Consider the following 24,324-nt stretch of genomic DNA (forward strand, 5'->3'; position numbering starts at 1 on the left):
CTCAGAGATCATTGCAGGAGAGGAGGCAGACAGAGCATAAGAGTCAGAGGTGGTGGATGGAAACAATGTTTTCCAGACATAGCTAGGAACCTGCATTATGAACAAGATCTGTGCAAGTTCAATTCAACCTAAATCCCAGCATGGAGAGGGAGATAGTTATAAAGTCTGTTCCTACCCCTAGCCAAAGGAGCTATTGGCAACAGATAGCTTCTAGGAAGGGAAGCCAGTTTTCTTTAGGAATGCTGCTGCCTTTGGTAAGACAAGCACATGTCAGTAGAAGGCCACACGTCTAAGAATATGTGGGCAGCACAAATGGAACTTGATGGGTATTTTCAAAAAAATTAGAAAAATAGGGGGGAGGAGGGCAAGATGGCGGCTGGTGAGTGATTCTTCCTGAGTTCCTTCAGGGCTGAGGAGATTCCAGCGCGTGGGGAGTGGGGGGGGTGGGGGGTGGGGGGGAGGTAGGGGGGTGGGAGGTCCCGCTCGTCCTGCCTGCTCGCCTCCTCTCCCCCACCTCCGGAGGCCTCTTCCTTTCCCTCCTCCACCTTGGGGGCTAGCCAGCATCCCCGAACACCATGTCAGACTCTGAGGAGAAGAGCCAGGACTGGCAACTGAAAAATCATGGTGCTGGGGACGGCACCTCCGGGAAGACCTCCTTAGCTACATGTTTTGCTCAAGAGACTTTTGGGAAACAGTCCAAGCAGACTGTAGGACTGGATTTCTTTTTGAGAAGGATTACCTTACCAGGAAATATAGTGATATTTTATTTGTACTGAAATGTGATTTTATTTGTATATTAATAAAGTTGCCTTAAGGTCAGAGCAAGCCAGAACAGAAGCTGGGCGGTGGTGGCGCACGCCTTTAATCCCAGCACTTGGGAGGCAGAGCCAGGCGGATCTCTGTGTGTTCAAGGATACAGCCAGCATGGCGACACACGCCTTTAATCTCAGTATCAACCACAGAAGACCTGGAGGTCTGTACAGACAGGCAGTGACGAGGAGGTCATGTGGCTGGGTTTACAACCAATGAGAAGGCAGAACAGAAAGTCTATATAAAAGACAGGACACAGGAAGTAGCTCTCTTGCGGAGAGCAAAGACAGAGCAGCAGTGAAGAGTAAGGTTTTCAGCTCTCAGCTATTGCTCTGACCTCTTGGCTTTTAACTCTTCAATTGGCTCCGTGTTTCTTATTTAACAAGACCGTTACATCTACAAGGAAATCTGAATGTTACCCTTCAAGTTTGGGATATAGGAGGGCAGACAATAGGTGGCAAGATGTTGGATAACTACATCGATGGAGGGCAGGGAATCCTCTTGGTATATGATATTACAAATTATCAGAGCTTCGAGAATTTAGAAGATTGATATTCTGTGGTGAAGACAGTGAGTGAAGAGTCAGAAACAGCCCCTGGTTGCTTTGGTGGGCAATAAAATTGACTTGGAGCATATGCCGACAGTAAAACCTGATAAACACTTACGATTTTACCAGGAAAATGGTTTTAGTAGCCACTTTGTTTCAGCCAAGATAGGAGACTCAGTCTTCCTCTGTTTTCAGAAAGTTGCTGCAGAAATCCTGGGAATCAAATTAAACAAAGCAGAAATAGAACAGTCACAGAGGGTGGCGAGGGCAGATATTGTAAACTACATCCAGGAGCCCATGTCAAGAACTGTTAACCCACCTTGGAGTTCCATGTGTGCAGTTCAGGGAGCACACACTGTATTAATAGTTTTGGCTGTTCTTCCCCAGGACTGAGCCCAGGCTCTGCAGGAACATGTTTTTTATCAGTGACCATTTCTGTAGTCAATTCACACTTTGCTCCCGCTCCACTTCTTCATCCTTAAGTTGCCCCACAATAGTGGGCAGCTCCCTGGACTGGAAGGAATTCAGCTTCGGGAAAATACATTTTGAAATCTGAATGGAGAGTCAATTCTCTGGACTGAGACCACCTCCTCGCTCCAGAAGAACCACACTGCTTCTTTACGTCCTCACTACTTTTTCCCCAAATATAAAAAAGTTTACCCAGGTAAGAAGATGCTCCAAGCTTTGATCATCATCTTCTATCTGAACGCACGTATGTGAAAGTGTACTTCAGAGCACTGATGGTGAAGCAGTTACTGAAGAAAGTGTTCCTTTGCTGGCTAGTGAGAGTACAACATACAGAGCTGCATTTAACTGAAAGTTGGTGCTTCACATGAGGCTGTAATAGAAATGTTTCTCCATTTTTAAAAGGAGCCTGACTTGTTTATATTGTAGCTTATAACTCACAAGTAGTGGGTATTTTTATTATTGTATCACGGTCATTGCGTATTTTATGATATTTGGCTTAGATGGTCTTATGAATTTTGATAAATGGTTCAGCTGATCCTCCACTCCTACAGACTGCATGAGAGTGCTTCCAGATGAGTCAGGACATCCTTGGGTCATGGTGGGTCGATCACACTGTACCTGATGTTCAGATGTTTTTCTCTCATAAATAAATTTATTTAGATTACAAGAAAAAATTAGAAAAATAGAACAGAAAATTGGGTAGGTAGAGTGAAGGAATGTGTCTGGGAGGAAGTGGAAAAGGGGTTGAATATGATCAAAACCCATTGTATAAAATTATCCAAGAACTAAAAAAAGTTTTAATGTACTAGACAAAAAAAAAAAAAAAAAAAAAAAAAAAAAAGGAAAGAAAGAAAAGACAGATAAACAATCTAGTTGTTGGTCTCACTAGAGAAGTCATGTTTTTTAGTAAGCTTCCTCAGGGCACCCTTGACCTCCTTGTTTCTCAGGCTGTAGATGATGGGGTTCAACATGGGGGTCACAACACAGAAGAGCACAGACACCAGGATATCCATGTCCAGGGAGTAGCCTTCCCTGGGTCTGTCATAGTTGAAGTTGGCCGTTCCAAAGAAAACCACTACCACAGTGAGGTGGGAAGCACAGGTGGAGAAGGTCTTTCTCCTGCCCTGAGCAGAGGGAATCCTAAGGATGGCAGAGATGATGAGCGTATAGGAGCCTGCAGTGAACAGGCAGGGGCTCAGGCCGATGGTGGCACTGGCCACGTGGAGCACAGACTCATTGACAGAGGTGTCTGAGCAAGAGAGCTTCAGGAGCAGTGGGATGTCACAGAGAAAGTGGCTGATCTGATTGGGTCCACACAGGGTGAGTGTAGCTGCCAGTGCTGTGTGAGTCACAGAATTCACCAAGCCACACAGCCAGGACCCAGCCACCAAGCAGACACAGACCTTCACACTCATGAGAACAGGATACTGAAGAGGGCGGCAAATGGCCACATAGCGGTCATAAGCCATAGCAGCCAAAAGAACACCCTCTGTGCCAGCACATGTCACAAAGAAGAAGATCTGGGAGAGGCAGCCCTCATAGGAAATGGTCTTCTTCTCCCTGAAGAAGTTCACCAGCATGACCGGAATGGTGGTGGACGTGTAGCAGATGTCCAAGAAGCTCAGGTTGCTGAGGAAATAGTACATTGGAGTGTGGAGAGCAGGGCTGACCCTGGTGGCCAACATCATGAGTGTGTTCCCCAAGAGAGTTGTCAGGTAAATGGCCAGGAAGATCAGGAAGAAGATGCCTTGTAGACTGGAGTGGTTGGAAAATCCCAGGAAGATGAATTCTGTGACTTGTGTTTGATTGCTCATTTCAATGGAGTCATAGCTACAAGGAGAACAAAGGACCCAGAGTAAATGTGCTGAAGGCACTGTTAAACATGTTTCTAAACTGCCAGAGCCATTTTCAATAGGGACTCATAAAGGAGTCTGGATGGTGGTTGCCTGTGGGGTTAGTCTTGAAGTGATCATTGTAAGAGGCCAAGCCAACTTCACCCAGAAAGTCCCACAAACTTGCGTGACTGATGAGGGCTGAGACTGGATGGAAGCACACTGAAAGCCAACACTAATCCCCCAGTGAATGCACTGTTGTCCACTCATTGTCTCAATACTACCCCTCTCTTATTACTGCCCTTTTTTGTAAACATCTCATTTTTCTCTAAAAGGCATGAATTTTCATTGCAAAAAAATAAAATCACAAGAATCCAGTCATCTACAGACCAGTTTAGTGTTCTCCCTCGGTCTTTTTTCTTTCATTTTACACATAAAGTTGTGTGTGTGTGTGTGTGTGTGTGTGTGTGTGTGTGTGTGTGTGTGCATGTTTGTTAGTATGCGCATATACATATATTTGTGCATGTACATGGAAGCCACATGTCAATCTTGGGTGTAGGTTCTTAAGAGCTATCCACCTTGTTTTTTGAGTCACAATCTCTTACTGGGACCTTGGGTTGGCCGATTAGGCTGGATTGTGAGCTCAGGTGCCTTCTGTGTCTGTTCACCCAGCACTGGGATTACAAGTTCATGCCAACGATCCCTGACTTCAAACTGGGTGTGGGGGTTGAACTCAAGCCCTCAAGCTTGCGTAGCAAGCACTTTGCTGACTGAGTTATAAACTCAGCCTTCATTTAAAGTCTTGATCTCAACTTAAAACTGTAAAATACTAAGAGCACAATTTTTCAAAGTAGAAAGGATGAGATTAAGCTATCTTTAGTCACAGATTATATGATTTTTATAGAGGAAGTCTCTAGAAGTTCACCAGAAGGTGGCCAAAAGTAATTAATAAATTTGGCCATATTGTACATAAAGCCAAACAGTCCTATCCTTTACATTTGCACTGACAACCGAGGAAGGATATTTAAGAAATCAATTCCATATATAATATGTCTAAAAGAATTAAGTACTTAAGAATCAATATGACTAATGTCACGAAAGATCTGGACACCAAAAAGTACAATATATTGTTGGAGGAAATGAGACCAAACCTAAAAAAAATGAAAAGAAGTTCTGTGTTCATCCAATAGGAAGACTTAACATTGTTATATTATCAATAACATCCACAGTAATGTAGAGATTCAACACAAGTCCTAGCATGTGTTTTTGGTGTTGATTTTAACCAAAAAGGAGAAGTCCATCTCTCCAGATCTGTGTGGGGTTGCCCAGGACCCCAAGTGCCCAAACACACTGGAAAAAGAATGAAGTAGGGACACCCATACTTCCTGGTTCAGGAACTCACCACAGACAGACAGTAATTCAAGTGACATGGCACCAGTGCAGGAACAGTCACCCGCTTCAAGATAACAGAATAGAAAGCTCAGAAACAAATCTCACACAGAAAGTCTATTGCTCACTCAACAAGAGGATGACACCATTCGATAGGGGAGGCTGGTACTCTTGAAAAGTGGTTCAGGGAAAACTGGCTGTCACCACACAAAAGGACGAAGTGGGCCTTTACCTTATTCTACACACAAAACTAACTCAAGATGGATCAAAGATCTGAACACCAGATATACAGGCAACAATAAAGTGAATAAATTATATAGTTCATTGACTTAAGAGAGAATTGTGAAAAGATGCAATAAATGGACAAGGAGGTTTAAGTGGTGAGAGGGATGGGCAGAGGGGGGGGGGATTGTGTGATAATTAACACAAAGGATGTGTGAAAAAGCTATTATTCTATGAGTTTCCTAAGCATGCACACGCGCGCGCGCGCGCACGCGCGCGCACACACACACACACATACACTCAAATAAAAGTGTGTAATTTGCGTTAGTCTATGCAGAGAAAAATGTTCCTCCCAGAAGCCAGAAACTGCCAAATAAGAAGCCCAGTCCTGGGTGTGGAATACCTTCCCTCAAGTTGTTGGTTGTGGGTGTCCTGGAGACCCACAAAACAATACAGCTGTTGCCCTTGTTCTCAGTTGTCCACGAGAACTTGATGGTAATGTTGTATTGTTAAGAACTCTGCACACTTCAGCCTCAGGACATGGGGAAATCAAGTTAGTACTGTCCTGGAAGCTTCCTCTCTGCCAGCTCTCATAGAACTGGGAAGTGTTGTTTGGACTCTCATGGAAAAACATCATCAACATTTTTATCCAGCAGTGAACTGTGTGAATTGTGATAAAGATCAGCATAGCAAGATATGCCCATGGGTACAATAATGTCACGAATATTATGGGGCTAGCCAGCTGTGTTCAGACTGGATTAAAGGCCTGATCCACAGGAGAAAACACACCTGGCTAAGAACCTATGGTTGGGGAGCTCATGGACCCCATTGGATAGATCTACTACTATTTATGTACTAAATGTGCATAGTATAAACTGTCTTCTAAATTCATATCTCTACCTACACCGTAGTGCATCTCTCAGACTCATAGGAGAAGTTCCTTTGTGCAGTGAATGGCAGTTAATGCAGAAACTCACAATCAATCAAAGTGTAGGGAATAAATGAACATGGCATGATAAATGGGACATCTATACCACACCCACTCCCCAAGGCTCGGGGACCATCCCAGAAGAGGGAACAGAAAGATTGTAAGAGGTTGGGGAGGACTGGAGCAGAACAGTGTCTCCTGGACATGACGGGCTACCTATGCTCATAAACACACAGCAGCTGTGGTTGCCTGTAGAAATCTGCATATAATCAAGTCAATCAACATTCTAGCATGAGTGAGGAGGGACTCCCGGGCTCCCCTAACTGAAGAGCTATTGACAGGCAATGGTTTCTGGGGGATAGAGGGGTGTTTTGTTTGTTTTCAGAGAATCACTTCTAGTAGGTTAACCACACTCCCACACCCAGGAGTATGTGGTTATCACAAATTGGACTTGGTTAGTTGTTCAAAACGGAGGACATGAGGAGAGCAAGAGGAAACTTTAGTTGGAATCTTACAAACAAATAAGAGGACATGAAGTTGAAGTTGGGAGGGGCTGGGGAGGTAGGGGGTGCTTCTTGGATGAGTTAGGGCAGGTGTAGGTTTAAAATGCCTTGCATGAAATTCTCAAAGAATTAGTAAAATGTTATACTAAAAAGACAGTAAAATGATAACCCATAGAAGGGAAGAAAATATTGGCATATCAGAGACCTTACAACTAATTAAAATCCATTATGTGTATGACTATAAGAACAGTAATTTAAAAACTCAATTTAAACATGGGCAAAGGAATTGCATTTTCCAAAGAAGATAAATAAACAAGCATTTGGGAAGGTTTACACTCATTATTAGGAAGTTGCACTCAAAACCATGCTGAGATACTACTTTTAACCTACTGGAATGGCTAGAACACAGAAATGGAAAGTAGCAAATGTTGCTGACAGTGCAGAGAGATTGGGAGCCTAGTGTGCTAAGAGAATTAATTCCTTGTCAGCCATTGGCTGGAGCCTGCCCTGTAGGCTGAGGGTGGAAGCTTCCTCACAGCATGGAGCCAGTTTCATGAGTCCAGGCCAGAACGTTAATTAGTGGTCATCAGGGAATGATCTCTCCTGGTACCTGCGAATATTTGTCTTTCTGTCAGGCCAGTGGTAGGGCCCACCAATCCCTTTGCAAATGAAACAGGCCTCATTGTGTTCAGCTGAACATGAAGGCATGCGTTCCACAAAGAAACTCCAAATTAAGTCACTGCCAAGAGATCTTAAAAGGCCCATCAATCAAGACTTTCCCTCAAGATGGCCAGACTGAGCCCACCAGAATGATATGTGAATCCAGAGCTCGATTGTTCATGCCTCTTCACCTAGAATCCCCACCATGGAGTCATGTATGTGTCTTGTACTGTGACTGCAGGGACACAGCAGAGAACACTGTAGAGAAAAGTTCCAGTGGTTATGGTGCCGACACCCTTCAGTGGAAAGGGACCTAACAGATGGCATGGTAAGTAGGTAAAATTAATAGGCCACCTATCATGCCTGCATGTCCTGTGTCTCCTTCCTCATCTTCAAAGACAGCAGCAGAGCATCTTCCAATGTGTTCAATGATCAATGTTCAGGTGGTTTGTAGTAAGTCAGTTTTCAATGTCTGTTCAACATATATGGTGTGTAATAACTGAAATATCACATGAGTGTTTAGTGACTGTGTGTTATTTAAAATATTTTTTGTTCCAAAATAGGCACAACTATTCTGAGATGATAAGTGAACATACCATTTCTTCTTTGGATGACATTGATTGAAAGGCAAAGGCACACTAGAAGAGTTTCTGAAGTGATGGGAAAGCTCTGTTTCTTGATTTTCATAGTGATTCCATGGGTTCAGACATTTGCAAAACATTGGTGTTTGTACATTTAGTGCCTTTCCATACTGCCAGTCATAGTGGTATACACCTCCTATCCTTACACTTGGGCAGAATCCCAGAGATCATGAGTTTGAAGCCAGCTTGAGATGCATAGGGAGAGAGTTCCCTCTCCTCTTTCTGTCTCTCTCTCCCTCTCCTCACTCTCCATCAAAATGGGAATATATATAATGTGGGAAAACCTCTACATGCTGAACTTCAGACAAAGGTTAATATCTAGAATATAGAAAGGACTGAAAAAACTAAAGACCAAAAGAAGAGAACCAAAGCAAACTGCCAATCAACTAATCAGTGAACCGAACAGACAACTCTCATCTCAAAAGAATAAATGCAAATGGGCAATAAACATTTTTAAAGTATGTAGTATCTTTAGCCATCATTCAACTGTAAATTCAAATGCTTTGGGATTCCATCTAACCCCAGTCAGAATATCTATCAGCAAGGAAACAGCAAGCCCACTAAGGGACAGATCATTGATTATTGACACGTTCGCACTCACAAGGCCTCAAAGACAATGAAATACCTTGGAGTGAACCTAGCTGAGGTGGCGAAAGACCTCTACAGTGAAAATTTTAAATCTCTGAGGAAAGACCTTGAGGAAGTCACTAAAAATGAAAAGACATCCCATGCTCATGGACTGGTAGAATTGCTGTGAAAATGACCATTGAACCAAAGCAATTTACAGATTGTGCTGGCTAGTTTTATGCTAATACAACACAAGCTAGAGTCTTTGAAAGCTAGGGTCAACTGAGAAAATGCCTCCATAAGATCTGGCTGTATGACATTTTCTTATTTAGTGATTGATGGAGGGGGGCCCAGCCCATTGTGAATGATGCCACCCATAGGCTGGTGAGCTTGGATTCCTTAAGAAAGCAGGCTGAGCAAGCCAGTAAGCAGCACCTCCATGACCTCACATCAGCTCCTGCTTTCAGGTTCCTGCCCTGTTTGAGTTCCTGCCTTGACTGTCTTCAATGACGGACTGTGATGTGGACATGTAAGAGAAATAAACCCTTTCCTCTGAAAGTTGCTTTTGGTTATAGTGTTTCATCACAATGCTAGAAAACCCTAGTTAAGACAAGATTTAATATGATTCTAATAAAAATCTCTACAATATTCTTCACAGAAAAAAAATCCTTAAAGTTCATATGGAACCACAATGACTCCAGATAGCCAAGGCAACCCTGAGCAAAGGAACCACCGCTGAAAGGATTCCTATTCCCGATTTCAAGATTTACTCCAGAGCTATAGTAATGAAAACAGAACGCTATTGACACAAAAACAGACGTGCAAACTAGTACATTCTAAATACTTATACCTACAGATTTAAGTATTTATATCTCACCCTCATCAAATTAGCTAATTAACTCCTTTTTACAACAGATAATGACTATTACAGAAGACCACAGATGGTCAAAATGTAGCAAACAACTCATTGTGGGGTACCCAGCCCCCACTGGTATATCTACACAACAACACAACCTCCTATGCCTAAGACTCAGGGGGCATTGAGGAGGAAGGGCACAAAGATCATGAGAACCGGAAGACCAAGTCATCCTCTGTGAGACTGTGTCTTCTATCCATGACAGGATAGCTGCACCCAAGACATCTCAACAATGTGGTTCCCTAAACAAGACCTGAACAATGCCAACACCAGCTGACATGCCAGCATGGATGGAAGAACTCTGACAGGGCCTCACTCCTGGATGAACAGCTACAAATGGAGGCAGTTAGTGACTGCTGAGAGAATCAGTCTTCTCCAGGGATGAGACCCCTGATTGGCTATTCAATACCAAAGGGTCATCTGTAAAAACACAAACATATAAACAACACTAAATGATGCCTGGTGATGGTGGCACACACCTTTAATCCCAGCACTCAGATGGCAGAGGCAGGTGGATCTCTGCGTTTGAGGCCAGCCTGGTCTACAGAGTGAGTTCTAGGACAGCCAGGGCTACACAGAGAAACCCTGTCTCAAAAGAACCCAAAAACTGTAGATTTAATTCTTGGCACCAGAAACTTCTGAAAATAGATTTTTCCCATTTTACTTTATATGAAATATAATTCATTTTTTAAAAGAGGAAAAATAAAAGCAAGAGGTATTTTTTCATGCAGTTTTCCCTGGGGATTGATCAGATGCACTTCAAGACGAAGACCTCCCAATTGTTTTCCATTTTCTTCATCTCCCCACCTTCCTCTCCACAGGAACATCTCTGTAGCTTACTTCCCCACCTCCTGCCCTGCCCCAAGACTACTGTGTCTGTATTCGAGTCACTTCCTTGCCCATTGTCTTGTCTTTCCATGGGTGTACAAACCTTACTTCCCTCATGGAGATTAATTTGGAGACGTAACCCTCATCAGTAATTCCATGAGCCCTGGACTAACTCAGACACCACCCTCCTAATGCAGGCACGTGGTGTGGGTATTTTTACTGGTGACATTTGTGGGAAGACAGCAGGTTGGTGGCCCAGGGAATACTAGCCACAGGAACCAGAAGTAAAATAGACAGCATGAGTTTGTCCAGTTGAAGGCAGGAGACTCTTTTGTCTTCAGGATTATAGGAGAAAGGTCCCAGGGGTCTCTGGGGTACTAGAGACCTTCTCTGTGAGTTGCTAGTGGGGCTCTGTTGCAGCCCCATCACTTAGCTGCACCCCTGGTCCCTGGAGAGCCCTGTTCGTGGCAGTGGGCTAGCAGGTCAGCCTGACTATCAAATTCTATGGCTACCTCTAATGAGCCTGGCGAGTTTTTGTTTCAAATACCATCTCCTTTGCTACCCGAGGAGTGACCCAACACACAAGGCAGGATGAAAAGGCTGTGTCAGAACCTTTCTGTGAGCAAGGTTCTTATAAAAACAAATAAATAATAACCCAGCAGAGACCTCTGAAAGTACTCCTTCTCCATCAAAGAGTGTCAGGAAAGGAGGTGTTTGGCTGCCTAAAAGCCAGGCTTTGGCATGGTAATGGTAAGATAGCCATGGAATGTCAGTTACAACCTGAGGACACTCTAGGGGAGAGCAACTTGGAGGGACCCAAGCTTGGTTTTTGGAAATCCTCAATTTTGGGAAATTGGCAGGAAACACAAACGTAGCCATGCACAGAATCTTCCATGTGATTCAAAAGAAACATATAGTTAGGAAACCACCCCAGAGTACCTTGAGGTCTTTAACCTAGAAATGTCTTTTGAGAACTCTGACATGGAATGGTCTGCAGTTGGAGCTATCAGGCTATGGAGTTTGGAGAGGATCTCTGAAGCCATAGTTTTCAGAGGAGAGCCAAGTTGGGAACAGTTTAAAGTGCATGGGTGGTTCGGACATAGTGAGGGTACTGACTTGGTTTGGATAGGTTGAGCCATTGGCAGCATCATTTATTAAAACAGAAATTAAGGAGTACAGCAAATTTGAGGAGGGGAGAGAGTGGAGAGTTGGGTAATACTGGATGTTAGGTACCTATGGGATATATATATACTCGGGTATACCGATGGGCAGTGGAACACTCCACCCACACACACCCCCATACCCCACAACACTCAGGAGACATGCTAATTCTTTTCAGATACAAACCTGAGACTCATTGTCTTAAAGAGAACTATAAAACCATGAATTTGCAAAACAGGGCAAAAAGAGACTAAGATGAGAGCCTTGTAATTGGCTGAGTTGTAGGGATTAAGGCTCTAAGAGGCACACAAGAAAGAGGCTTCCTGGTAGGTTAGCTGTAGGTGTTGCTTCCCCATAAAGCAGCAGGCTATTAGGATGGAGAACCACGCAACAGCTTTACATGGACTGTTTAATGCAAGTATTCTCTTCTTTGTTTTCTCTACCAGCTGCATAGCTACATCTAAATTTCTTTGACTAGTGATGTGCATTTTCTTTTGTTTTTTTCTTCTTGGTTTTTCAAGGCAGGGTTTCTCTGTGTAACAGTCCTGGCTGTCCTGGAACTCACTTTCTAGACCAGGCTGGCCTCAAACTCATAGACATCCACCTGCCTCTGCCTCCCCAGTGCCAGGATTAAAGATGTAGGCCACCACACCCAGCAATATGCATTTTCTTAACTGATAATATTGTTAAATTCTCTACTCCCCTTGGGTAGATACATGTCAAGGGTTATTCATAGAAAGGAATGAAAAGCTTTGTGGAAGGTAGACCCATAAAGAGCAAGTAATATGTAATTTGTACATAACTAAATTGTGGAAGTGAATGCTTTTAATACTCAGAGATTAAAAAAACAAACAACACACACTGCTTGTTTTAAATGCCTTCAAATACGGCTTGAAGGCAATCTGAGAAACATACCCACAAAGCATTAGTGTGCACATTTATATACATGTACAGCAGACTCAGAAGCACAATGGTAGTGGTTTTCCTTTCATCTGATTGGCTACTCTAATTTTTTGTGGATTGGGGACAACATGAGATGTCATATCCCCTGGATTTTCTACATTCCTCATGCTCATGTTGTTTGTGTGTGGAAATAACATGAAATACCATCATCAGAAGCCTCTATGAACAAGTTCCCCATACACACTACAGTTTGTATGAGACCCTGGGTTGTTGAGCACCTCTTGGAAACCGCATTCCATCCATCGCACACGGATAAATCTCCATCTGAACCTTCTTCTTGCTGGTGCTGACCTTTCTCTCCCTAGCAGGTGAGGATAGATTTCATGGTAGATCATGAGTTTTCTTTTTTCTTTTTTTTCTTTTTTTTTTTTTTTTTTTTTTTTTTTTGAGACAGGGTTTCTCTGTAGCTTTGGTGCCTGTCCTGGACTAGCTTTGTAGACCAGGCTGGCCTCGAACTTACAGAGATCTGCCTGGCTCTGCCTCCCAAGTGCTGGGATTACAGGTGTGCGCCACCACCGCCCGTCGATAATGAGTTTTCTGAGGCTCAGTCTACACATGAGAAAAAGGACAGCTTGACAGAAACCATGTTGAATTCAGTTTAAAAGAAGTGTGTTCTCCTTTGAATGTTAAAGTAGGTTCACTGCAAGACATCTAAGCAGAACCACAAAATGAACTCAACAAACGAATGACAAAAACCTAGTTTAATTGGGATCTTCCAAACTGGGTAATGAGTAGGGACACATATTAGGTAACAGCGCTGGCACTCAAGAAATGCTTTGTCAACTAATCTTAGGTGTCTGTGTCCTTGAAGGAAACAGACCTGGCAGAAAACAAGCCAAGGTAATTTGTTTAGTGATTAAATCCTGTAAGCACCAGGAAATGGCATATTCATTTATATAAGATTCTGTCATACAAATCAATAGTTTTAAATTTAATTTTCATGGCTCCAGGAAAATTGCTCTTCTACTTCACACACACACACACACACACACACACACACACACACACACACACACTATTCAGGCAAGTTTTTCTAAAAGAAAATCTAGAAGAGTTTAGGTGTTCTAGGCCAAGCTGATTTATTATCTTTAGCTATAAACTACTTCCCCTTTGGGTTACTGTTTGTACACCTTCACATGACGTGAGCATGCGGGGCCAGATGTCATTCAAATGTCAGGTAGTCCGGTGTCTGTGAAACTTTATCCGCAAATTCAGAACATTCCCATCAGGTGAGGTGGATGGAGGTGTCCCCCATCCCACACCGTTTGATAGTTTCACGAGGAAATGGCCTTCTCGTTCTCACCTGTGCAGCTCTTAACAAAACGTATGATTTCTAGTGGAAGCCGGCATAAACTGGGGCACTGTTTCTCTCTCCTGCACTTGTAGCTAGCCTCCCATCTGGTTCCTATTGCACACGTCCTGTTCATCAGGCGGTCTTTGTGATTACCCTCATCCATCCTCACCCACTCAAACACGTAAATAGTGCTATGTCTCCTGTTCGGTGTGTGACTTCCCATCTCTTGTATGAATATGCATGTGCAAACGATCAAATGAGACACTTACATTAAAGGTCTCAATGCTTTCCCTCAGTCTCCTCCACAAGCCCCACAACTGGCAACGATAATGGTATAACAGCATAGTAGGCACTTTAGGGAACTCTAATGCTGTACCAGATGCTGTGCTGAGTGTCTGTCTCGGGCATCCATCACACCTTTACACACATGTTTAAAGTTACACAGGACTACTACTGGGGCTGGAATTTTAGAGTGTCTGTCTGACTCTGAAGGTCATAATCTCTCTAGTATGCTCTCCTACTAAGAACATTTCGTGGAAGAAGAAAATGGGAGTAAAAAAGGGAAGGAGGCAGGAAGAAAGGAAGGAAGGAAGGGAGGGAGGGAGGGAGGAAGGAAGGAAGGAAGGAAGGGAGAGAGGGGAAGGAGAAGGAAAGGGGATGGAAATGGAAGAGGGAAAATAAGGAAAAAACTGTAATTTTTCAAATTTTCTGAGAACTCAGTCAAATCATCATCTTCCCCCCTAAACAATAACAATAAAAACAAACAAAAGTTATTGGTAATAACTGTCAATTTCCATTTCTTGGAATTGTAACTATAGAAAGCAATTGAAGGGTTAGCAGTTGTGCTTTCTATCAGTGGCCCCTATCTTAGGCAGTCCTGGTAGCAGATCACAGAGTGCTTGCTAGGCATGGGTTTCCTGAGTCCTCACCTCAGTCATGATAAAGACTTCTCAGGATTGAGAAGAGGGCGACTATGGAAAATTATACTTCTACACCAGCTCACAGCCTAGATAGTACAGAGCTGATATTCAGATTTACATTGGGGGACTTGGTGGTTAAGAGCACTTGCTGCTCTTGCAGAGGACCAGAATTCCCAGCACCCATGTGGAATAGCTCACAACCACTTGTAACTCCAGCTCTAGGAGATCTGACACCCACTTCTGGCCTATGTGGGCATCCATTCATATGTGACATATACTCACATAGATATGCAATACATATAAATGAAAATAAATCCTAAAACAACAACATTTTATAGTGTCTGTCTGACTCTGAAGGCATGGATACATATGTCAGAGTATCGAAGAAGTGGCTTCTAATGATCTCTTTGTGAGAGATCCCCTTGGGTCCTTGACCCAGCCATCATGGAGTTGTATATTCCTGGTGATACCTGATCTCCATGCCTACCTGAAGCTGCCCAGGATGCAAAGCCTGAGGTACAAAGCCTATTAATTAACAACCCAAGTTGACCTTAAGACCTCCAGAAGCCAAACAGTGAATGGAGAGAATCCATCTCTGCAGATTGCCCCCTGATCTACACACACACACACACACACACACACACACACACACACACACACACACACAGAGAGAGAGAGAGAGAGAGAGAGAGAGAGAGAGAGAGAGAATAATGTGTGCATGCACACACAGAGAGAATTAATTAATTAGTTGTTAGTTAATTAAACTCTTTCACCAGACCCTTGGAGGAACAGAGGTTGAAAGGAGACAACTGGGTTGAACTATAATGGTTACCCCTGTTCAGCAGTTCTGGTTCAAAAAACACTCGAGGAAGATAATAGCTCTTGGACATGTACATTTGACGCCATGACCACTTGGCCTGTGAGATCTTACTGCTCACTCTCTATGAGCAAAGGTCCCACAGTGACCATGTGACAGTGGGAGCCTATTTCCAACCCCAAACAGCTCTTCTCTCTTTCCCAATCACCAAATCATCCCAGAAGACAAGTAATTGAGAAAGTGAAAATAACCCAATCTATGAAATTTCTTCCTCAAGTGATGGAGGGTAAGAAAATAATTTGCAGACTTCAGAGCTTTATAAAGCAAACAAGCTGATCGCAGCATATCTTCTAAGGATCAGTGTGCTGTGAAATCAAGATAAGAGCTCTTGGCTGAGTGAACAAAAAGGTTTCTGATTACAAGTGTTATGCAAACTCAATTACATTTTATTTAAACAAATTTTTGTCTGCTCCTACTGTCAAAGCATAATGAATTAAAGGAGGAATGTGACCTTATGTGTTTTTTTTTTTTTGTTGTTTTTTGTTTTTTGCTAAGAATTATAGCCACAATTGTGCCTGTCAAATTCAAAGCAGGACTAGTATTTTTGTATTATACATTGTTTGCTGTGAGCATATTTCCCACCATATTATTTCACTTAAGGAATTTAGGCATCCTTTAGGATAAAAAGTAAACAGCTAATGTCATTTCAACTCTGGCTTTATTATTGCTACTTTAGTAACTGATGCACATAAAAATGATCTTAAGACTATTGGTATTAAACAAATGTCAGGAAAAGGAAGGTAAGAATATGTCCCATGTTTCATAATTGAATTTTCAGGGTGGATATCCTGAGTTGGGCAGAGTTTTTCTCATGTGTGATAGTTAATAATAATACAAACTGGGCAGTGGTGGCAAACATCTCCAGCACTCAGGAGGCAGAGCCAGGCGGATCTCTGTGAGTTCGAGGCCAGCCTGGGCTACAGAGTGAGTTCCAGGAAAGGCGCAAAGCTACACAGAGAAACCCTCTCTCGAAAAACCAAAATAATAATAATAATAATAATAATAATAATAATAATAATAATAAATTGCTTACCATTGATACCTGTTGAGAGCCTTGTGTCTCTGGCTTTGGTGTGAGTGAGCTTCCGTGCCTTCCACAACATTGGGCTTTGGTAGAAGTGGCTGTTGACCTTCACGAATCATGATGACCCGCCATCCTTGAGGTCTGCCTATTACATATTCATTGCTTCACAGAGGAGTCAAAGCTCATGGTTTCTCTATATTTCACTTTTCTAGGATGGCAATCTATAAAGGTTCATGCACTGACCTTTAGGGAGCAGCCTAGCCAATCTCTCAGCAGTTGCCTATAATGCCTTAGCACACAAAGACAAGGGCAGAACCAGCCTAAATAGAAGCTATAGAGATGAAGAACAATTAACTCTCTTGTGCATTCATTAAGGTCACAGGAAAAAAAATCATCTTTTCCCAACATGCAATGAGAACAGCTTCCATCTCTTTTGGGACATTTGTTAGTGAATTTCAGTCCTAAATGTATTGTTAGGAGTTTTGATGGCTAACGCCTGAAGACCTGTCTGTCCTCCTTCCCAGTGGGTATGCAAGCATGTAGGCTTGTTTGATTGGATTCTCCAATGTACAAATGACTGGTAGCCATGGCCACGAGCTATGGATCTAGACTTTATGCTATGAACCCTGCCATTTGGGTGTGCATGTGAGCTGTAGTTCTAACAGCATAGCTGCTTTCTTAGCTTTTAGTTAATCCTAGCAGGCTGCTTTTCTGGGTGGAAGGCATCTGCTCCTTCTCAACAGCACCCTTATGTCTAATTCCTTGTCTTTTCATTGTTCATAAAAGAGTATTGACATTGTTTGCTCTTGAAAAGTTTAAAGGAAGAAATCACAGCCACCAAATGGCTCTATAGGACACAAATGGGGAGAGAGCTGTGAGTTTGAAGATATTGCAATGTTTTATTGCATCATTTTAATTAATATATTAGACAGCATTAATCATCTGTGAAAATTTATCTTCATTGTCAACTTGACTCCATTTGGAAATACCTAGGAGACACACCTCTGAGCTCATCTGTGAGAAAGTTTCCAGAGAGGCTTGATGGAGGGCAGCACCATGCCAAGGACTGCTGTTGTGTGACATTTCCTGACAATAGACAAAAGGAGAGGGTATCGCCCAAGTCTAAGTTGGTGAATCAATGAACTTTTTGGGTGGGCAGGGGAACTATTCACAACAGTATGGGTGAGGAGTTAGTTACAGGGGCAGAAATTGTTCAAAGACAGCTGCATCACCAAAGTCCACCCAGCATGGGTAACTGCCGCGGACTGGATCTCGGCTGGACCACCAAACCAAGGAAGAACGGGGCGAAGGTACTCAGGATAAGTGGGATTCGGCGAGTGACAGACAGACACAGACACGAGAGTATGTTGTGAAGCTGCTGTAATTTTACTCAGACCAAGCAGTGAATTTTATACAGTTACTTGAGGAACCATGGCAATCGGCCAGTAGGGTGACAGACATAGAATCAACAATGTAGTTATACACTTTTCTCAGAATGACTAACAGATCTCATGAGTACAGCCTTTATTTCCCCTTTTGTGGTTCCTCATCCAGACAGAGACCATTACGGCCCTAGCTGAAGTTTTCTTTCTACATAATTATTAAAACTTTGTTTTGTATCAAAATTAAACCCTTCCCATCATTGTTCTAACCATGGTCTCATTTGTGTGAGAATATTTTAACCTTTGCCTGTGGGTGAGAAGGCACCAGGGGGGTCGGGACCTAGCTAATCTTTCCCTGAACTGTAACTTATGTCATTCTGTTTTCATACCATTATGATTCACCCATCAGTTCCCATGTTTATCATAAGCTCCCGTAAAAGGCAATGGTTCTAAATAATTATTATGTCTAGGATTAAAGTTAGGGGGTTGCCACCACTGACCCTTGATGAGAAACTCTATTTGTCCCTGGATAATTCTTGTAGGAATGGCTAATTCCTGTAACTGCTTCCTCGCAGCTGCTGTCGGCTGTGCGTGTGGATTGCCTATGAGTGCCTGTACCTTTATTTTCATTCTCTCTTTGCTAGAGTCTTTGTCCTTCTGAATCATAAGTTCTTTCTGCTCTAAATCATTCATGAATTCCCCCAAACGTTTGGGACCCTCTTGAACTGTTTGCCTCAGAGCTTGAGTCATAGGTGGGGGTATGGAAGCCACTTTTGAGGAATCATATTTTCTTTATGGGGCACATCAGGAACATTAAGGGTTAACTTCCTGGAATCAATACACAAGGAAACAGCAATAATTACAGCTGCAAAGAGAAGAAGGTAGAGTGCCAGCCAGCCTCTGCAAGCAGATCTGCGTGGTTCCGTGTAGCCTGGCACCTTGATTCGGGCAGATTGATGAGGGGTCACCGGGGGCATAGACCCGAGGGCCGCGAGCCCCCCTTTCCCACGTAACTACCTCATCCAAGGCATTTGTCACGCGGGCGACACCATTGGGGGAGTGGCAGGTAACGGCTCACAAAAGCTAGAAAACTAGAAAGCACTGCCCAGTATGCAGGCAGATCAGCAGGTTACGGAGTGTGCTGGTTAGGGTTGGTTTCTTGTTTTGTTTGCTTTTTGTGAACTTGACATGAGCTAGAGTCATCTGGGGAGATGGAACTCCAACTATCAGACACCTGTAGGCATGTCTGTGGGAATTCTCTTGATTAATGATTAGTGTGGGACGGCCCAGCCCACTGGGATGGTGCCACACCTAGGTAGGTGGTCCTAAGTTGTATCAGAAAGAAAGCTGAGCAAGCCACAAGGTGCAAGCTGGCAAACAGTGTTCCTTTATGGCTTCTACTTCTCTTCCTGCCTCCAGGTTTCTGCCTTGACATCTCTTCATTATAGACCATGACTAGAACATGTAAGCCAAATAAACCTTTTCCTCCCCAAGTTGCTTTTGATCATGGTGTTTTATCACAGCAATGGAAAGCAAACTTAGACAGAGAGTGTCTCTCTCTGGCACCTCATGTGAGCTGAGTCTCTCCTAAGCAGCCTGGCCGATTTCTGCTTCTTCCAGACAATTCTGGTCTGAGCCTCTCCAGAGAGTCTGTCAGTAGTCTTTACAGATTACATACCCTTGAAGAGGGAAGGGCCTGGTAAATCTGGTCTGTTTCAGGAACATCCTGAAGCTTTTGAGTTGAGTACTTTCTTGTGGGATGGAGTGTTTCATCTCCCATTAGTACACCCTGTGTTAGTGAGCTTCCCTCCAAGATGGAGGTTTATTTCAGAGGAAACTGCTGCACAATCACTAGGATCCCAGACTGAATAAAAAAGGAAAAAGCGGGGAGGCAGCTGAGCACCAGCATCCACCTTTCTCTGCTTCCAGACATGGCAGAGTGACCTGCTGCCTCATGCTTCTGTTGCCATGACTTTCATGCCTTAACAGACCGTGTCTCTCAAACTTGAACCAAAAGGAAATATATAGGCTTCCCTAAGTTGCTTGTTCAGGATTTTTTTTCTCAGTATAGCAACTAATACAATCTCTAAAGTTCACATAGTCTCGAACATGGGTTTTGTCCACATCTGAAAGAGAAGCACAAAAGTGGTCTTCATTAAACACCTTGATAGATGCAAATGAAAGCAGTCAGTTATCATCACCTGCTAGAATGGCAATGGTAGCCTCTTACCCCCCCTTACCCCCCAAGACACCCACAGTCACAAACTATCAATGAAGGTGATGGGAAACTGGAAACTTCATTCACTGTTGACAGTAATGTAAAATTATGGAACCATCAGGGCTGGAGAGATGGCTCATCTCCTAAGAGCACCTGTTGCCCAATCACAAGGACCATAGTCAAGATCCCAGTGCCCACAAAGCAAGTGAGGCCCCATGAATCCCTGCAATCTGAGATTCTAGTGGCTGGGGCTCTGGAGCTTACTGGATTTTGGACTAACTAAGACATGAGCCCCAGGTCTGTGAAGGGAATGTCCTCAGGTGGACGTTGATGGAGGAGGACTTGCTCTTCTGGGTTCTCCACACATGTACAGGTATATCCATATGTGTGTACACACACACACACACACACACACACACACACACACACATGCAGAGAGAGAGAGAGAGAGAGAGAGAGAGAGAGAGAGAGAGAGAGAGAGAGAGAGATTGATTCACATGCAAAGGAAGGAAGGAAAGAAAAAGAATTTGGTAGTTATTTGAAATATTGAGTATAGGGTTACTACATGGCGATTCCTTTCCTATGTACAAGAGCAAACCCACTAACACCTTGAACAGAAATAATCTAAACAATATTATTTATATTAAGAAGCAAGTGGGAACAATTCAATTGTCAGTTAAATGACTAATGGAACAATGTTATACAGCTGTACAATAGAATATGGTTTGGCTTAAAAAGGAATGAAGTTCTGATACATATTACAACATGGGTAAAGACTGAATACATTGTACCAAAGGTAAAAAGCCAGACAGAACATGCCATATATTATATATTTACATTTACATTAAATGCCCAGAATAGGCAAATTCACAAAGACATAAAAGAGATGAGCAGTTTCTCAGAGTTGAAAGTTTTTAGAAAACATAAGTAATGACTAATGGCATAAGGGTCTTTGGGGTCCAGTATTGAAAACACTCCAAAACATCAGTTCATTGGAGATCCCAGTGTACATGAGATCAGTGTGTAGAATATAACTGTTTGTCCTTGTTGGATGGGGCAGAACAGCCGTGAAGAGGGGCTAAGTGGAGAAGTACTGTGAATCTACATCTGGAATGCTCGTCTTCTTCCACAGCCAACAATATCTCAGAAAAAAAAATTATCTCACCAGAGAATCCATGTTTTCCAGTAAGCTTCCTCAGGTTGCCCTTGACCTCCTTGCTTCTCAGGCTGTAAATGATGGGGTTCAACATGGGGGTCACAACACAGAAGAGCACAGACACCAGGATATCCATGTCCAGGGAGTAGCCTTCCCTGGGTCTGTCATAGTTGAAGTTGGCCGTTCCAAAGAAAACCACCACCACAGTGAGGTGGGAAGCACAGGTGGAGAAGGTCTTTCTCCTGCCTTGAGCAGAGGGAATCCTAAGGATGGCAGAGATGATGAGCGTGTAGGAGCCTGCAGTGAACAGGCAGGGGCTCAGGCCGATGGTGGCACTGGCCACATGGAGCACAGACTCATTGACAGAGGTGTCTGAGCAAGAGAGCTTCAGGAGCAGTGGGATGTTACAGAGAAAGTGGCTGATCTGATTGGGTTCACACAGGGTGAGTGTAGCTGCCAGTGCTGTGTGAGTCACAGAATTCACCAAGCCACACAGCCAGGACCCAGCCACACAGCAGACACAGACCTTCATACTCATAAGAACTGGATATTGAAGAAGGTGGTAAATGGCCACATAGTGGTTGTGAGCCATGGAAACCCACCAATGCTCACTGGCTGCTTCTGTCACAAGCAAAAGGACATGGGAGACAAGGTCTTCTTAGGACCAGGTTTCCTTTTTCTAGCATTACCTTGACTATGGTATAGCTCATGTCTAAGACATTCAAGTTACAGGTGAAATAACACTTGGAATGTGTTGAAATAACACTTGGAAGGAAAGACTAACTATATTCACAATTCCCAGAAAATTTGCCAGTTAAATGAATAAAGATCACTAAGACTAGGAAAAATGGCTCCTGTACTTCAAGATGGCAGGAAATTCTATAAGCTTAATTTAGTCACTGTTGTTTGAGTTTCCATTTCTTTGAATTTTGTTTCAAATTAAGTGGTAATTTGGAAGTAAAAATTTAAAACAATAAGATGGGGTGACTATTGTAGAATATTATTTTAAGATGTATTACATTTATTTATGCTGTGGGACATTTGCTTTAATGATGCAACGGTGTGTTGCATTCTTTTATGTTGCATTTGTTTAACTCTATGAAACTGTGTTTAGACAGGACTGTGCCTGTCTAAAACACCTGATGGTCTAATAAAGAGCTGAATGGCCAATAGCAAGGCAGCAGAAAGGATGGGCAGGGCTGCCAGGCAGAGAGAATAAATAGAAAATCTGGGAGAAAAAAAAAGGAAGAGCACAAGATTAAGGAGAGGAGGATACTAGGGGCCAGCCACCCAGCCAGCCATGGAGTAAAAATGAAAGTAAGATTACAGAAGTCAGAAAAGGAAAAGGCCCAGAAGCAAAAGGTAGATGGGATAATTTAAAGTTAAGAAATGCTGGCAAGAAACAAGCCAAGCTAAGACAAGATATTTATAATTAAGAATAAGTCTCTGTGTGTGATTTATTTGGGAGCTGGGTGGCGGGCTCCCAAAGGAACAAAAATAACCAACATCAATACATGACAAACACCGAGAGAGCTGACTGATCCTTTATTTCTTGGATTAAGTAACATTCTCTAGATGCTGCAGCTTGACTCTGAGAACAGAGTCATTCCTGTGGGGTCCCTTTGGTGTCATGGTCCATGTGGCCACCAGTCCACAAGAACAAAAGGGCAGAAGCGATGACAGAGATCCTTGGATGGCCCATGAACACAATGGAGACAGCCCTCTGGGAGATGACTTCAGTGAATCAGCTCAGCTTTATTCCAGAGTATAGGGAAGATATAGGATTGGGAAGCCTGGGGACAAACCCTAATTTGCACTAAGTGGCGTGTTCCTGTGATAAGGCTTCAGATGTGGCAGGAGGGTCCTGTAGCAAAGCTCCTAGTACAAGTCTTAGTTACTACATGTGCAGCAGGGGAGGCTTCCAACGGGACACTGTGCCGAGGGTCCCCCTAGAGATAAATTAGGCATCTAAATGCTCGTGTCCATGAACAAGCATGTACATTGTACCAAAAAAACAGGTGTAGAGATCAGAGACAAGTTTCTAGGAATCAGTTCCTTTCTTTGGCTCTAGGTTCTGGTGATGAGACTCTGGTCCTTTGGCTTGGTGGCAAAGGCCTTTCTTTACCCACTGAGCCAGCTGGCCAGCCAATACTACTTGATTTTGAAACAGTTTAGCTGAACTACAGCCACACCCATTCACTTACTACGTTCTGTGGCTGTTGTATGCCCCAAAGGCAGTACTGAGCCTTAAGAAAGGAATCAAAAAGCCCACAATAATCTAAAGTATTCATTTTCTCGCCCTTAACAGAGAAAAGTTCCCCAAGTCTTTGTGTAAGTAATTTGGGGGGCGAGTTGTGACTTTGACAGTACTGTTTAATCTAATTAAAATTTCAAAACCATCACTTTGCCACTTGTTAACCTTGACCTTAAGTTGTTTACTTAGCTTTTAAAGTTTGAGTTTTGTCATGTTTTAGATGAAATAATGCAAGAATTACAGAGTTTTTGCGAAAATTAAGTTAAGAAATGAGTAACAGAGCAATGAAATATTGGGAGGTGTTCAGTTGGGGAACACAGACTGTCTTAGGGTTTCTGTTGCTACAAGGAAACACCATGACCAAAAAGCAAGTTGGGGAGGAAAGGGTTTATTCAGCTTACACTTCCACATCACAGTTTATCATCAAAGAAAGTCAGGATAGGAACTCCAACAGGGCAGGAACCTGGAGGCAGGAGCTGATGCAGAGGCCATCGAGGGGTGCTGCTTACTGGCTTGCTCAGCCTGCTTGCTTATAGAACCCAGGACTGCTGTGGATATCGCTCTGTGTAAATAAAGTTCTGATTGGCCAGTGGCCAGGCAGGAAGTATAGGCGGGACAAGAGAGAGGAGAATTCTGGGAGGTGGAAGGCTGGGTGGGAGGAGACACTGCCAGCCGCCGCCTTGAGAAACAACATGTAAAGACACTGGTAAGCCACAAGCCACGTGGCAAAGTATAGACTAACAGAAATGGGTTAATTTAAGAGT

At 43.2% G+C, this 24,324-nt stretch overlaps 2 protein-coding genes and 1 pseudogene across 2 annotated transcripts; 1 reads left to right on the forward strand and 2 right to left on the reverse strand.

Moving 5' to 3' along the window:
• Positions 1-575: 575 nt before the first annotated feature.
• LOC118586214 lies at positions 576-1,750 on the forward strand (annotated as a pseudogene).
• Positions 1,751-2,694: 944 nt separating this feature from the next.
• Positions 2,695-3,647, reverse strand: LOC118586216 (olfactory receptor 5V1-like). Its single transcript, XM_036191362.1, has one exon. It carries the CDS (start codon positions 3,637-3,639, stop codon positions 2,695-2,697), a length of 945 nt encoding a protein of 314 aa, XP_036047255.1. The 5' UTR covers positions 3,640-3,647.
• A 16,639-nt stretch (positions 3,648-20,286) lies between these two features.
• LOC118586217 (olfactory receptor-like protein COR9) lies at positions 20,287-21,898 on the reverse strand. Its single transcript, XM_036191363.1, has 2 exons — positions 21,316-21,898; positions 20,287-20,303 (listed from the first exon to the last, which is right to left on the reverse strand). Exons 1-2 carry the CDS (start codon positions 21,896-21,898, stop codon positions 20,287-20,289), a joined length of 600 nt encoding a protein of 199 aa, XP_036047256.1.
• Between the last annotated feature and the right edge of the window lie 2,426 nt (positions 21,899-24,324).

The sequence above is a fragment of the Onychomys torridus genome, chromosome 6, assembly GCF_903995425.1.
Source record: "Onychomys torridus chromosome 6, mOncTor1.1, whole genome shotgun sequence".
Lineage (NCBI taxonomy): Eukaryota > Metazoa > Chordata > Mammalia > Rodentia > Cricetidae > Onychomys > Onychomys torridus.